Here is a 15,306-nt window from a genome sequence, read left to right as displayed (position 1 = left end):
TTTATCTTCAAAGCTTCGTAAACGACGGAATTTAAAAACGTATCTGTACACCTGACGGTCCTGTGGCAATTTTTTGAAAGCTATTTGCTACTCTAATGATGCTTGGTTCCCTTATTCGAGGTAGACATTATAAATACCGAATTCAGGTTGCAACAAACTAAATGGTGCAGTGCATCTTGAGATTATTTGTTTCGATGCTTCCGGTGGACAACGTTCTGCAAATGTACCGATGCATGTAGACAATACATAACAATAAATTTTGCACCATGAAATGCCAACTCATATATACTTGCCTGATCGTACAAGGAAATATGTTGGAAGTTTATCCTTTGTGACATGCTGAAGAAGCACACGCCGACGATATTTCATTTTCAACTAAAAATTCTTCCGTCCAATTTATGGATAATATTCCTCGCTCGTTCTATTTTGCGAAACATTATCGAAGGTAAATATTTACGCTATATTAGATCGCAACGAAGGAGAATATGAAGAGGGATATGAAAAAAATATGTAAGAGTACGAAGGGTTGGTTCATTATTCTTTAAACGGTAGATATGCGTCCAATGTCATCGTGTCACACACTACTATTATAGTAATGATACGTATCAACGAAGGGTAATTGCAGTAGAAAATAAGTCTGTTGAAGAAAGTAAGAGGAAATTGATTTTACAATCGTCAGTTACATTTCTAACTTCGAACAAGAGTCGAAGTAACTGCTCGAGAGCGGCGTATAACCCACTTCTTTCTACATTTTCGATAATTTCTCTGTATACTTACTATCACCGTTACTATAACGAAATAAGGATCGGTTAAACAAAGGAAGTGCGTGATAATAAAGTTTTCACATCAAGCATGCATATACTACGATGGACATTCTTATTGTGCACATTGTGCGGCTGTTTTCCACCATCTTCGTGGAAAACACCCTGCAGGAAATTTTTGTACAAGATTTATACGGTATTCTCGCTCTTGGTCTTGAATACTTTCTTTCTTTGTTTAATAATGGATATGATATACAATGTAGAAAACATAGACGACTTCAGTGATAATTTTCACGTGACGGTGGGATCGTTCCTCACAACCATCAAGGTCTCCGTTATGCTGATGTATCGCGAAAGCTTCGTACGTTTGCGCGACACTCTGCAGAAAGAGCCACTTTTGCCAATGAACCAACAAGAATTCGAAATTTTGTTGAGATTCGACAAAGTTACCGAGTAAGTTTGTTGAAATGAAAACTTCCTAACAGGTATACATATATGATTTGATGACCTTGTAGCAACACATGAGCTAGAAGACAATTCAAATCATGTTTTTGTTTTGCCTCGGACTATCAATATCGATTGGATACCTATAATGTAATAATAAATAAACCCCGGGCAACACAATGTCGCCGCTACGTGCAACCATTGAACAAAAACGAATTTGAATTTTTCGACTCCCTCCCGACAAGTATAAACAAACAGACGCGATCATAAGGATTGCAGTATCTACGAGTATCTACAAATATTTACGAGTATCTATCGAGTATCTATCAGCGAACTAATTAGCGAGTATTTTAGCGATTATACACTGACTTAGCGAATTTGTTAGTACGAGCGTCTTAACGACATTATCTGTATTTATTTATTAATTATTTTAAATACACTTGACGGTTTCAACAACGAGTTACTTCGTTATTCCAACAACCATTTACAATCCTCTACAACCTAAACGAATACACAAATGCATATGCAATAAATGGCCTAATAATATTGACTACTACAATAAATAATTTTCGATGTTAAGGTTAAATTGCATTACTAGTATGATAAATATATATTTACCTACAAAAATATAGATAATTACATTGAATAAGAACTTACTCTAAATTGGTCGACAATGCTTCTTCGACTGAAAGCATTTTTCTATTTTCTTTTTTTCTTCTAGCTGGAACACACTTGGTTATATGACGATACTCATGACTAGTAATTTTTATCTATTTATGGAATCGCTTCTGACGTATAAGAAAAGGCAACTAACGTATCGAACATGGGTACCATACGACTATTCATCTGCATCTGCATTTCTGCTTACTTTGCTTTATCAGTCGTTATTCACGACGATATGCTCCTTTGGATGCGTCGCTACTGATTCTCTGTACAGTGGCCTACTAATTCATATTACCTGCCAATTCGAAATACTAGAACATCGTCTGAAGAACATCGAATCGAACCAGAATTATTCAGTGAAGCTGTGTGTCCGTCATCATAATCATATATACAAGTCAGTTTGCCGATTTATTTCTCTTTTGATAACTTCATAGAGGAATTAATATATATAACTTCTTCGCTGTAACATGTTCTTATTTACGAGCTTACAGATTTGGCGAAATGGTGAACGAGGAATTTAGAACGATCATGTTTTTCCAATTCTATACAAGTCTGTGTATGATCTGCTTCAACCTTTATCAAATAACACAAATGGAAATGGATTCGAACATCATAGGAAGGATCCTCTTTATGAACTTTTCGTTGATGCAGATATTTTACTACTGTTGGTTCGGGAATGAAGTCAAGCTTAAGGTTCAACATTACGACGAAGAGTGTAATAAAACCTTAAGGTTGGATTTCCTGCGCGCATCAGACGTATACGCTTGGATATGGTTTTCTTTTAAGTGAATAGCGTTCACATAGAGACTTCACATTTCCTGTCAGTCTAAAATGCTCGTATTATAATTAGACTACGGATATTTATGCAATTATGAGAGATTCTCTAAGCTCTACTTCTGCAATTGTATGCACAAGAATATGAATTTACATAGATATCCGCAGTCCATTGGCAGGAAATCCAACCTTTTGGAAATATTACAACTAATTGTGTAAAATGATATAATTTTCTGTGTAGAGTTTGGAACTTTCTGATATGATATTCAGGACCGACTGGACATCGTTAAATCACAACGTTAAGAGAGCATTCTTGATGTTAATGAGGCGTGCTATGAAACCTATCGAATTTACCAGTATTTACGTCATCTCCGTCAATCTTGAATCCTTCATGACTGTCAGTATCGTCTAAACCTTATTCCCTTTATATTTTTAGGTAAAAAATTATGGGAAACATTTATGTTGTAGTTACTGAAGACTTCTTACTCCGTGTTCAGTGTGTTCCAACAGAGCCGGGAATCATGAAAACAAAGGCTAATTTCATAACATAGAACCGTCTTTCTTCGATTCTTCCGAATAGAGTAATAACTGTTCACTTAGAAAAAGGAAAATAAAAAAGCGTCGTTCAAAACACTGGAAACGTGCACTAGAGTATCCGAAGTGCATTCCAAAAAATTATATGAAACATAAATAACACATATGTACATGCTTAAATCACTTGCCCTTAGCGACACCTTTCACTTCTGTTCCTCTTCTTCCGTCAATGAAACTATTCAAAATAAAGTTTATCGGTAAACCGCGTTCTCCTTTCTCTTGCGACCGACGAAAGCAGACTGATGGTGCTACGTGTACTACAGTTTACTTCTTATTAATTTTCGTGGAGGGGAGACAGATAATAGCCGATGAATCATTATCCATTTCCACGACAAATTCGACCATTTCTTCGTTTATCGACGCCGTATTTTGCCTTCAACCGATTAAATAGAACTCTGTGAAAAAAGGGGAAGTGAAAAAGATACCTATAGTACATAACTATTTTTTAGCCAATCATATCGCCTGCGGTCAGCTATCAAATTTTAGAGAAATTTTGCTCTTGAAAGCTTCAACTGGGAAATAATTATATTTTTTATATTCGAACAACTAAAGGGGATGTGTGAAATGTAATAATAATAAGAATGTATCCAAAGGCAGAAAAAGATCAATGAGGAGAAAAACTAATTAGATGTTTTACGTTTCGTATATTACACTATTCAAAGCAAAAAGATAGGAAAATGGAATCACATGAATGTCGTACGGCTTATCCTCCCAAAAACTGTACACCATATCCCTAACGTATCAAATAATTCGTTTATTGATTCACTGACCTCAAGATTGATGATACGAGTTGGTCTGCAATTTGAGATACTTTGTCATCGAAATAAAAATCTATTATTCCCTTTGACGGCCGCGAAAAGGAACACCATGTCCAACGAAGAATTCAAGATAAGATGCAATAAAATTATTGGGAATTTAATTAGACATTACCTCGAAATTTACGAGTAGAAATGAATGCGAATTTTTCGTGGTCAGAAATTTTGAAATTCTTAGTATCGAATTTTCTAATTTATTATTTGATTGCAGATTTGCCGAAACATGGAACCGACTGTTCCAGTACATGACTTTCTAATAATTCCGCATAAGTTCGATAGTACTATTATATATTTGAGTATCTACAAGCTTTCCACGATAGATCCATTCTCTATGAACTCCGTCTGGAAAGGCTTCTATTTGTGCTGTATGCTTATGCAGGTATATTTATACTGTTGGTTTGGGAACGAGATGAATTTGAAGGTTGCCACTGCTTTTCGTTTCTATTCGATCGCTACATGTATTTTCGAGTACAATAGCACGGAGTAGTAGAAACGATGATTTTATTTGAGATTTGTACTCAGTGTCTAATGATAATGATTATGATACTGTGATTAGTTAATGTCACAAGAAGGAAAAGAACAGAGTGATTTTTTCTCGTTTCTTGCGTTCTCGTGTAGAATGAATTTAATGTTGCAAATAAAATTTTTTATCTTACTAGTTATCGGTATTATACTAAAAAACTAAGCAAGATTGGTAGTAAAACAAATAACGTTATATATGTAAATCTTACGAATTAAAAGTCAACTGATTATCCTATGTGGTATACAATTATAAAGTTATAAAAAAAGTATTTTGTGACCTGTAACTTGTAACTTACTAACTTATTAATATTAATAGCTACTATATCATTATGCGAAATTTATTTGATCACAAATTAAGATACATGTTTTCATTTACGTACAATTGACGTAATTTTTAGAGCAACAAAGTTCGAGATGCTATTTATGATATGGATTGGACCATACTACCTGCTGGCATAATAAAGAATTTATTATCATAGTAATAACCGACAGACCTGTTAAAATAACAAGTGATCATTTTATAGTTTCATCTTTGTAGTATCGTGGAAAAGCTCTTGGAGAAATTTCAATGAACTACGGATGGAAAACAATAAAAGTGCTGACGGGCCAGGAAGGATGGGAAATTCCGATGGACAATATGCCCGTGGCCTTTTAGAACATTGGATAATTAAAAAAGGTTTACGTGACCGTCTTGGGTCAACAGCTGTAAAACACGTGTTCGTTGTAGTAGTAATACTGAAAACTCTGGTAGAGGACAATTTGATGGAGAAGGTGATGAGTGAACAAATAGTAAATAATCGGCGGGTTCGTCAGCTACGCTCGTAAAGAGCTTGTACGGTAGAAGACGCGTCACGAGTTCGAATCCTTACCTGGGTATTATTTACAAAGATTAGGAAAAGAAGGAAAGCCAAAATATCTTCTCTTAGAAGTAGTGTACAACGGGCAAGTGGATCCCCTTGCCCTATTGTGTTGTAGTACTTTCTATGAGTGCTTGGTTAGTACCACCAGTGTTTGTGATTCCTCCTACAGACTACCGATCCCGCCCGTGGAGGTTTTAGCCGGTAAAAATCCGGCACACCTTGTTTCCGCTCCTGTACGACGAAGAAAAGGGTGTCTATGAAGATTTCCTCCACGTAAAAAAAAAAAAAAAATTTTTTTTTCGGTATTACCCCGTGCTCCTCTCCGGAGAGCGCGGGCGCCTATGAAAGTTCCTTCCATGTAAAAAAAAATGTTGTCTATAATTTTGTAATTGGAGCTCCGACTGAATTGAGACTAGTTGCAGTTGCGAGTAGCTGCGGGTTAAATCGTTACTCATAAGTCGTTGTGGGTTGTTAGTTGTAGATTGTAAGTTGAGTAGTTAAATTTTGTCGTCTTTAGTTGTATCGCATTACTGCATTAAGTTCAGATTAAATAGTTATAATTTTTTGCCTCAATCACAATAAATAAGTCTATACAGTAAATAAAAATCACTATAATTCTGATCTCTATATCTTTATAATTTTTTACATCAGATAGTAAAACTTTAATACTTTCGACTATTAAATTATAAAATATTATTGCGATTCTAACAATTTTGTATTATTATGAGGCATTCATTTAGATCAATCAGAACGTTAAACGAGCCTGTACACTTGACAATCCTGTTGCAAACTTTTGAAAGCTTTTTGATTCTGTGCCGAAATAGAGGTAGATATTTTAAGCACCGAATTCATAGCGACATTTCTAACAAAGCAGGACGATGTTACAAAATTTTATTTATTGTTGGTATGGAAACAAAGTGAAGGTAAAGGATCGTTCTTCGAACGTGGGAGAACGATTTAATATATTGACCTACATATATAGCAGACGTGATCTTTCATGTCGACTAGACAAGGTCGCACAAATGCAACAGAAAAATATTTTTAATCGTAATGAACGTGGCTCTATGGTCCATACATTTGGAGAACACAAACACCATCACGATGAACATCTACGATTAGTAATCTTACGCATATTTACGCCTTTTTTCAAGGCTTGTTACTCGAACTAGCAAGCTAGACGTTTATTATTTCTGACCGTCTGATTGTAGCTAGTTAAAAGCTCCTATTCGGTGTATAATGTATAACATGCTGCAAAACACTCGAAAATAGTAACGAACAACGAAACAGGCCATGGTCGAATCGTTAAAATCGTTATCGTGTTCTTTTGTTTCAATTCTTTAATGTTCTGACCTATAACATCGTATAATAAAAATACTACTAATATCATAATACTAATACCACTAATATAATCAATGATTTCATATATTCGATGTCGAATTAATGATGTGCCCTATTTAGGCAAATTTGTCGATTTTGTTTTGCAGTCAGTTCTAGTTTTTCTACACTCAATTGAAAATGAATCGCCTCTTACTTTCATTTTTCAATTGAAAATTAATGCATCTCGAGATCATTTTATACATCTATGCCGTGTTTTAAGAATGTCAAGATTAATACCTGATAGCTTTAAAATATATAGTGAAGCAATATCTTTATTAGAAATGCACGAAATTGATTTCTACACCTAATAACAGAATCGTTAAAACGTATCTTCAACATTGCTAGGATCATTAAACGAGTCTCCTTGGAAAATATCATTTCGCAATTCGAAATCCATCTATAAATATATATATATATATATATATATATATATATATATATATATATATATATATATATATATATATACTAGTACAATGTACGCGATAAATGTATATCTATAAATCGATTCAACGTAGAGGCAGCAAATTAGTTGTCTTTATATCTACTAACAGATAAATAACAAAGTCGACTAATAAAATCTATCTTGAACACCGATAAGATAAATTGAACGGTTGATCATAAACATATTTCGTAATTCGAAATCGATCTGTAAATTGGAAAATCACTGAATCCAGCCAGTGTCTTCCGATTGGAAGGTGAGAGAAATTTTCGAGGAGGCGCGAGCAGAAAATAAACGCGGAGGACCCCACCCCCGTAGAATTTTCTGTGGCGGTCCATTTTTGGGCTCCCCACCTTCGGCTTCGCCTCGATTACCCGCGTCCTCGTCGAGCAAGAAGCTTTACGAAGCACCCTCGGAACACTCGACTCGCGCCACTCTACTCGCTCGGGTTAGGTAAGTGAATTATCACGAAATTCTTCCCCGACCGATCGCTTCTCTTTTTTTATTCTCTGGCTGTTTCTACGCCTCGTTCTCTCGATGCTCGACTATCTTTTGTTCCATGGATCGGTGATCGTGACGCGAGTGTGAAAGAAAGAAAGGGAGGAAGGATGTGGATGGACGTGTGCGTGAGAACTGGTGCAAAATTCACCAGTGCGAGAAACTTGAGGATGTCGAAGATTTTCATCGTCGACGATGAAACGTTCGGTGAAAGAAGACTGTATTGTTGGACTAATCGTTGAATTTTTGTTACCACGAAGATTTATTACGCTACTAATGGAGCTGCTTCTTCGACTAACAAGCTTCAAGCTGAAAAACGCACGTAGAAAATACTTGATTTGCAACGAAACAGTGCCAGCCACGGAGAAGGCTCTGGAAGCGAATTAATCCGCTTTGGCTTCGAGGTGTATCCGTCTCGAAGGTTTTTGACAAAAAACTGCTTTGGCGATGCTTGTAAGTAGCGTTAATCCTAACATAACACTGCTTACCATTAACAAATGTACGCCACGTTAGTACCTCGTTTTATGATACAATTTTTCGTTGGCTATAATCAACGTTAAAATTTCAGATAAGGAAAATGTTATAGATGTTAATGAGAAATCCCTAAAAAGATGAAATATTGTGGTCCACTTTGCGGCAAAAATAAACCGGTTGCCATCATCGAATCGTTTCGTTTACGTGTGCTATTTTCAACCGCTAACGTTTGCCTAGTGAATTCGACGAATACTGCGTATTTTGAAAAGCCCAACTCGATATTAATTATAATCAATCGTTACGATCGAATCATCCATCCTATCTGCATTGATACACCAAATTGTCTACGCGATTAAAGTATATTAGTGGTTTAAATGCTTGCAGGAAGACCAACGGTGTAAGGAACCGGAGCGCTTTTGCAACATATTAACCGCTGCCAATTAACAACAGCTCTGCTAACGCTTCGGGAATTTACTTTTGGATCTAACAAAACGCAATGTCGTAAGTAGCATTCGCATAACGATCTTTTTACACCATTAATCTCCGTAGTCTTGCTTAAACCTTAAAGGCTACCAAAATTTATCCGCTGAACATCTAACAACGCCCGTTTGCCATTAAATAACCCGAGCAATTCGCTATTGTTATTGACCACCGAGAATGATGGTCAGTGATGTCATTTTGGCATCCATGGGTAACCAAATGCCAAAAAACTTTCCAGGTGCTATTAATAATCGGAAATGGGGTCGAATGTAGTCATTCAGTTATCGAATAATCGATTTAATGAATTGAAATATTCCCGTCCCTTCTACGATCTTATACCTTGTTTACATTCCAACGACTACGAAATATATCCATCCACCGTGTAGCTTAGATGTCCCCAGAATTAATTCAGGCTTCGTCGATCGAAGGTTTATCGATCGGTTGATCGATACATTCGTCATCGATTAACAACAATATCACAGATATTGTTGCGATAAGTACACTGCTGACGGTTATGTAAACTCGTATGCTCGCGGACGTAGCTAAAGAAACGGAGCCGAAATGGAGATCAGATTCAGCGTGTTCGGTTCAACACCATCGCGAGTACTTCTACTTTACTTTGTATATTTTATATATCTGTTCATACGAGGTGCATTGTATAAATTATTTACTCTATTCACAAGTAAAAGGCTAATCGGGTCTTGCTCTCTGTACTTCCAATTGGAAAAATTGGGAATAACGAGTGAAATAAAAAAAAAAAAAAACATTTCCTATAGCTTGACAAATCCCAAGAACCGAATATGCAGGATCGAACCGCGAGATCGCGAGGTGGCGACGATGATTTCGTAAATGCTATTAATACGCGGCAGTTAGATCGAATGTCGGTCGTCGGTGGCGGCCAAGTAAAGCCCGTTCTTCTGGGTTACGCTCGTGCTTTTTGGACTCCTCGCCTTGCGGCCTCACTAACGTCGGCTGCCGTCCTCTCCTCGTCGTTCCGCGCATATTTATAGAGCCTGCCTATGGATGCTATTTCCGTAGACGCACCGATGTGCCCCGTTCCTCGTCATCGCGAAGCCGGACGGTATCATCTGCCGGATTATGACTCGCAGAACTCCCTACGATCGTGAAAATATGCAAGCCCATCGCCTACTTTATTCGCGGACCCATCCGTTTATTTTCAGGGTTAAAACGATGACGAGTCACAGCCGTGAAACATATGTATACGGTGGATCATCAAAGTATTCGAATTCACGTAGAGACCATGTATGAATATGAAGATCACAGGAGGTAGCGTCGCATTCTTGTTGGCCTTTTCATTTCGATAGCGCCTTATGTCTGGAAAGGGTATTTTCGCATAAAGCACGGAATTAAAGGAGCAGAGAATTTGCTAAGTTCAAAGATATATAGCGGGGAAAATGTAATTTATAATTCTTCTTGCCCTGTTGTCTTCGTATATTGTATATATGTGTCATGCAAAAAAATTTGGAAACATGCAAATTTGGAAATTTCATTAGCGCTGTAACGAGGCGCAATTGCCATGATTACGTTGATGTAGCTTGAAACAAAACCGAAAATATAGAGTTCATCGAAATATTTACACGGTCAATTAACTATTATATCGAATGGGCCCATCTTTTGACGCTAATTACGTATTTAAGACTGTAAGACGTATACTAATTTTTTATCAAGTGTATGTTCGCGGCGAGTGACTCGTGAGTTCTATACAAATCTTCTCGTCGCAAGTGTAAAAGATATATTTCTACGAGACGATTATCGCATCGTAGAAGAACAAAAGACCCCTTACGATTTATCAGAAATTGATAATCTCGTCTGATTTGTCTGCCAAGACTAAACCCGTTGATATAATTCCACTAACATCGAGAAATCGAAGTTTATGCTGTTTCATCGAACAGACAAGCATCGATTGCCACGTTTCAAGTGTTTCGAAATTTTTAACGCCTAATCAGAGAGATCACTAGAAACGATGTTCGACCAATCGTTAAGAGAAAGGATCATGGAAAATTTCAGTGAACTCGATAGTTTCTTGAAGGAAGCCGGCAAAAGAAAAAGGCCGCCACCATGGACGCGATCAAGAAGAAGATGCAAGCGATGAAGCTTGAAAAGGATAATGCGATGGATAAAGCCGATGCCTGCGAAGGACAGGCGAAGGAGGCGAATATGCGCGCGGATAAGGTCAACGAGGAAGTCGGTGAATTACAAAAGAAGCTTACCCAGGTTGAAGCCGACCTTCAAGCCAACAAACAAGCCCTGGATCAGGCCAACAAGGATCTCGAAGAAAAAGAGAAAGCTCTGACTAACGTGAGTAACCTAATGTTGTTTCCGTTAGTCTGTTACGATTAAGGATTTCGGCCTAGTTCTGTCATTGCTCCAGTTTACCTTGGACCAGGTCCAAGTCAATTTTTCGCCGACAAATTTTATTTATATTTATACCGTAGTTTTATACCTTCGTTTTAAGATCGATGACTCAGTGTGACGCAGTTTTACGCTAGCTATGGTGTCTCGTAACACGAGGGATCATCTGTTTCGCCCTGTGCTCCCCCTTTTTTAAAAGGCCAATGAGTCACGAGAGCTTTCTAATTTCAGGCCGAATCCGAGGTCGCCGCTCTGAACCGAAAAGTACAATTGATCGAGGAGGACTTGGAGAGATCCGAGGAACGATTGAACACTGCCACTGCCAAGTTGGCCGAAGCTTCTCAGGCTGCCGACGAATCTAGCCGGTAAATCTTGAGAAAGTCAATCGTGAAACTGTTGTACGATGGATAGAGACGGAATTATGTTAATGAACGTAATTGCAGTATGTGCAAAGTATTGGAAAACCGCGCGCAACAGGATGAAGAGAGGATGGATCAGCTGACGAATCAACTGAAAGAGGCGCGTCTGCTTGCCGAGGACGCTGACGGGAAATCGGACGAAGTATCGCGAAAGCTGGCCTTCGTTGAAGACGAGTTGGAAGTCGCCGAGGATCGAGTCAAGTCTGGTGAAGCGTAAGTTGCCCCCGAGGAATGTTATTCGTAAATAGATTGCGGCTTCCTATGCGTTTACGTAAAACTTAACGATGCAATAGAATCCTTATAACATAGAAAGGTACGTAAAGTACCAACGGTAGAGTAAGTACTTGTATCATAAATTTTAGGAAGTGAAACGAGTCTCCATTTTATTCTGTTTACTTATAACAATATGAAAAATTCACAGTCTACTCGTAAATAATTGTTTCTACTTAAAGCGTACTATTTACAACGTTACAGCAAGATCATGGAGCTTGAAGAGGAACTTAAAGTGGTCGGTAACAGCTTGAAATCTTTGGAAGTATCCGAAGAGAAGGTGAGTGTGTCGATTTTTCACGGTGTTTGAGAACGCATTTCGGATAAACAATTTAACTGGCTGGATTCGATTAGGCTAATCAAAGAGTCGAGGAGTTCAAGCGCCAGCTCAAGACCCTAACAGTAAAACTAAAGGAAGCTGAAGCCCGTGCCGAATTTGCTGAGAAAACTGTTAAGAAACTCCAGAAGGAGGTCGACAGGCTCGAAGGTAAAGTCAAAATACTTCCTTTCGTTCTAACACCCTCTTTATTGGATTAACGCCGTTTAAGCAGCGTATTTTCTTAAATAAGCAACGAATTTATTTCTTTACAAATATTTACTACTCCGTTGCTGCAGAGTGATCTCAGAGTACTTTGCACCGAATCTGAACGGGTGTCTGACGTAATTTGGCAAATTGACAGCAACGCTTCCGTTATCCAATTCTACTGGAATGCAATCAAAGACTCGTGGCCAATTTGCCAACCTTGAATAACGTCAAACACACTTTAGTAAATGCTGCACACGTCGCAAGTCGATTAATTATTACGAATATTTTCAAGTTACGTTGATAAATTTTGTCGAGCCGCGACTTCCTACTGAATATGAGTAAGGGAGTGATTTAAAAGAAAAATATTCATTTTTACTCGCATAAATATCTTTATAGTTACAGAGATTACAAAGGTAGTGTTCGTTAATAGATATCCGCGTTAACAAGCGACACTTGATCGTGCAACGCAACTGATTTTCTTTGCAGACATATTGCACCAGCAGAAGGAGAAACGCAAAACGATTTGCGAAGAATTGGACAAGACATTCTCTGAGCTTTCTGGCTACTAAAAAAAAAAAAAAAAAAAAATATCATCCATAGTCGTTTCAAATTTTCTCGTTTATTCCTATACACGAAACATATTTAGCTATTTCTGTATCGTTATCTTCTCTCTTTCAAAGAAACTTTTCCGCTTTAACTGATTTTTTCTTCTTTTCCGCCGCAATAGCTTCCGAATTTGGGCGTAATTCTTGTTTTTTACGACCGAAAAACCAACGAAAAACATGTTAAAAGTGCATTCTCCGTTTTTTTGCTTTTTTTCTTGCGTTGTCGTCATGTAAAACCGACAATATCATTCTCTTCTATCGATCATCGCTCATGTTTAAAGTTTCGTTGGTTCGATTTGATTCTCTTGTGATTTCCCTTCTTTTTTCTTTTTTTTTTTTTTTTTTTATTTGCTGCCCCGATCACCGTTTCAATCGTCCGATTTGGGAGCGCTTTGCTTAGTTTTTTTTTATAAGAACAGATTAATTAGTACTTGTCGTTTACGTTAAGCATTGTCTATTAATATACGCGTACAAGAACACATGAACATACACACACAAGGCACTTAACAGAATAAAATAAAACAAAAAGCTTCGCACGTTTATGTGGGTCGTCGTACGTCAGGTACATTTACCAATCCCTTGTAAAACTGTTTTGTCTTAGACTCCTGCAAAGGTATACTACATCTCACGATACTTACACGCTTCGAGTAAAGTGATAAAGTATTAACCGCTTCGTTTAACATTTCCTTTCATTTAACATTTCATTCACACCACGCATTTTGTGTACAATTTCGAATTGTACGAGCACACTGACATACACCACGTTGTACGACATTCCTATATTTTGATTTTAAGCAAGCTATAAGTGTGCTTTTATTCTTTTCCTTTTTTCTTTTTCTTTAGGATGAATGTCGTTGCATCATAACATTTCCATCTGATATAACTTCTTTTTGCGTAGGGGTTAACATACTTTCAATAGCGAACAAACTCTGATGATCTCTATGTTCACATTAATTCCAAACTGTGACTTAGGTTTATTAAAATACGTAGTGTATCAATCCGTGCTTGACCGGTAAACGAAAGCTCGTTGAACCGAGTTACCCGAAACGTTTCCAATTCCGAACGAAGCGCAACTGTTTACCGGGCAAATGCACAAGAATCAAGTAGAAAATTCGTAGGATCGTTCTTGATTAGATGTAAAACGAGTCGTTAGACGTAAAATGTTACTAAAATCAAAGAAGGAAATATATCAGCAATTCGATTATTTTATCAACTTTTCCAGACGAATTGGGCATCAACAAGGATAGATACAAGTCACTCGCCGACGAGATGGACTCCACGTTCGCCGAATTGGCAGGATACTAAGTTATTTCGATCTTTTGTGCTTCCTACTATAATTACAATGTCATGCGTGGGGATGGAACTGCAATGTTACGCATCAAGGACTCCAAAACGCGACCAATCGTTGCACGATCGGCCAAAAAAGCACTGAGGCTGAGAACAGATCGTCGGAAATCGGATATTATTTGTCTAGTTGTACGACGTTACCGCGACGAAGATGGTCAATGTATGGAGATCCGTAAGGAATTTTACTCTGTTACACTGTTGTACGAAATATTACACCCAATAAACTGCTGTAATGTGGTATCTCGTTACTAATTGCAAGGACTTTTAGTAGATTTCGAATCGGAAAGCTACTTCTACCTTTAGCAGGATCCGTATCTGTCTCTTTCTCTATTTCTCTATCTCGCTCGCTATACGGAAAGTTTTATTAAAAGTATCGTCATCGTCTCGCAGCAAGGAGAGGTGAGTATACAAAAATTCAATGATTATCAACTACATGGAAATAAAAAGAGATTTCTTGTTTATATGTACACGTTGGGAATAGATCTGTCGAATTTCCTTCTTTCTAGTTTGAAAATTATCTTGATATATTTTTATAGAGGCACAGTTATATAAGATGTTTATTAGTCATCAATGTACTTATTAAATGTACAATGAACGCATAAATGTACACCGAATGGCATATCAATTCAGGAGTGCTGTCTTGTACTATATCCTCGAAAGTCATGATTAATCAATCATACACACATTTGCTTATCTACTATTTACATTTGGTAATTATTTAGAAACGTTGCCTCGCGTAGTTGTGCATAATCTTTATACAATATTAGTCTGTTTCAATGCCCGCGAATAATCGGGATCACTTTATTTTCACAAATATACACACGTAATTAGACACGTATGACACCACCCATGGAAACATAACACTCAGTTAAAACTCAAGCATGCAACGAACAAAAATGTACAAACTCATCTGTAAAACATGAATAGTTTCTACAAAACAAGAAAGACATCCAAAACGCAGGTATTATATAACTGTATATAATATGTATCAAAAAACTGTAACAATCAAAGACAATGAATATGTTGAGGATACAAAAGTTACGCTAAGATAAACTTTCTGCC

The 15,306-nt window shown here is 37.3% G+C and overlaps 2 protein-coding genes across 2 annotated transcripts; both read left to right on the top strand.

Moving 5' to 3' along the window:
• Positions 1-852: 852 nt before the first annotated feature.
• Positions 853-3,339, top strand: LOC110119816 (odorant receptor Or1). Its single transcript, XM_048411237.1, has 5 exons — positions 853-1,214; positions 1,927-2,262; positions 2,360-2,561; positions 2,884-3,039; positions 3,111-3,339. Exons 1-5 carry the CDS (start codon positions 853-855, stop codon positions 3,165-3,167), a joined length of 1,113 nt encoding a protein of 370 aa, XP_048267194.1. The 3' UTR covers positions 3,168-3,339.
• A 4,218-nt stretch (positions 3,340-7,557) lies between these two features.
• Positions 7,558-14,484, top strand: LOC100646315 (tropomyosin-1). Its single transcript, XM_003400239.3, has 7 exons — positions 7,558-7,705; positions 10,733-11,023; positions 11,309-11,442; positions 11,521-11,709; positions 11,971-12,046; positions 12,121-12,253; positions 14,120-14,484. The coding sequence occupies exons 2-7, from the start codon at positions 10,784-10,786 to the stop codon at positions 14,200-14,202; spliced, it is 855 nt and encodes a 284-aa protein (XP_003400287.1). The 5' UTR covers positions 7,558-7,705; positions 10,733-10,783; the 3' UTR covers positions 14,203-14,484.
• The last annotated feature ends 822 nt before the right edge of the window (positions 14,485-15,306 follow it).

The sequence above is a fragment of the Bombus terrestris genome, chromosome 13 (genome assembly GCF_910591885.1).
Source record: "Bombus terrestris chromosome 13, iyBomTerr1.2, whole genome shotgun sequence".
Lineage (NCBI taxonomy): Eukaryota > Metazoa > Arthropoda > Insecta > Hymenoptera > Apidae > Bombus > Bombus terrestris.
The sequence above is the reverse complement of the archived record's forward strand: the minus strand, read 5'-3'. Positions and strand labels throughout refer to the sequence as shown.

Excerpts from the sequence above, each read along its gene's own strand:
- LOC110119816 (XM_048411237.1), top strand. The coding sequence starts at position 853 with ATGCATATACTACGATGGACATTCTTATTGTGCACATTGTGCGGCTGT. Across the intron at positions 1,215-1,926 it reads AGATTCGACAAAGTTACCGA|CTGGAACACACTTGGTTATA; the intron begins GTAAGTTTGTTG and ends TTTTTCTTCTAG. Across the intron at positions 2,263-2,359 it reads CATCATAATCATATATACAA|ATTTGGCGAAATGGTGAACG; the intron begins GTCAGTTTGCCG and ends ACGAGCTTACAG.
- LOC100646315 (XM_003400239.3), top strand. The coding sequence starts at position 10,784 with ATGGACGCGATCAAGAAGAAGATGCAAGCGATGAAGCTTGAAAAGGAT. Across the intron at positions 11,443-11,520 it reads GCTGCCGACGAATCTAGCCG|TATGTGCAAAGTATTGGAAA; the intron begins GTAAATCTTGAG and ends ACGTAATTGCAG. Across the intron at positions 11,710-11,970 it reads CGAGTCAAGTCTGGTGAAGC|CAAGATCATGGAGCTTGAAG; the intron begins GTAAGTTGCCCC and ends ACAACGTTACAG.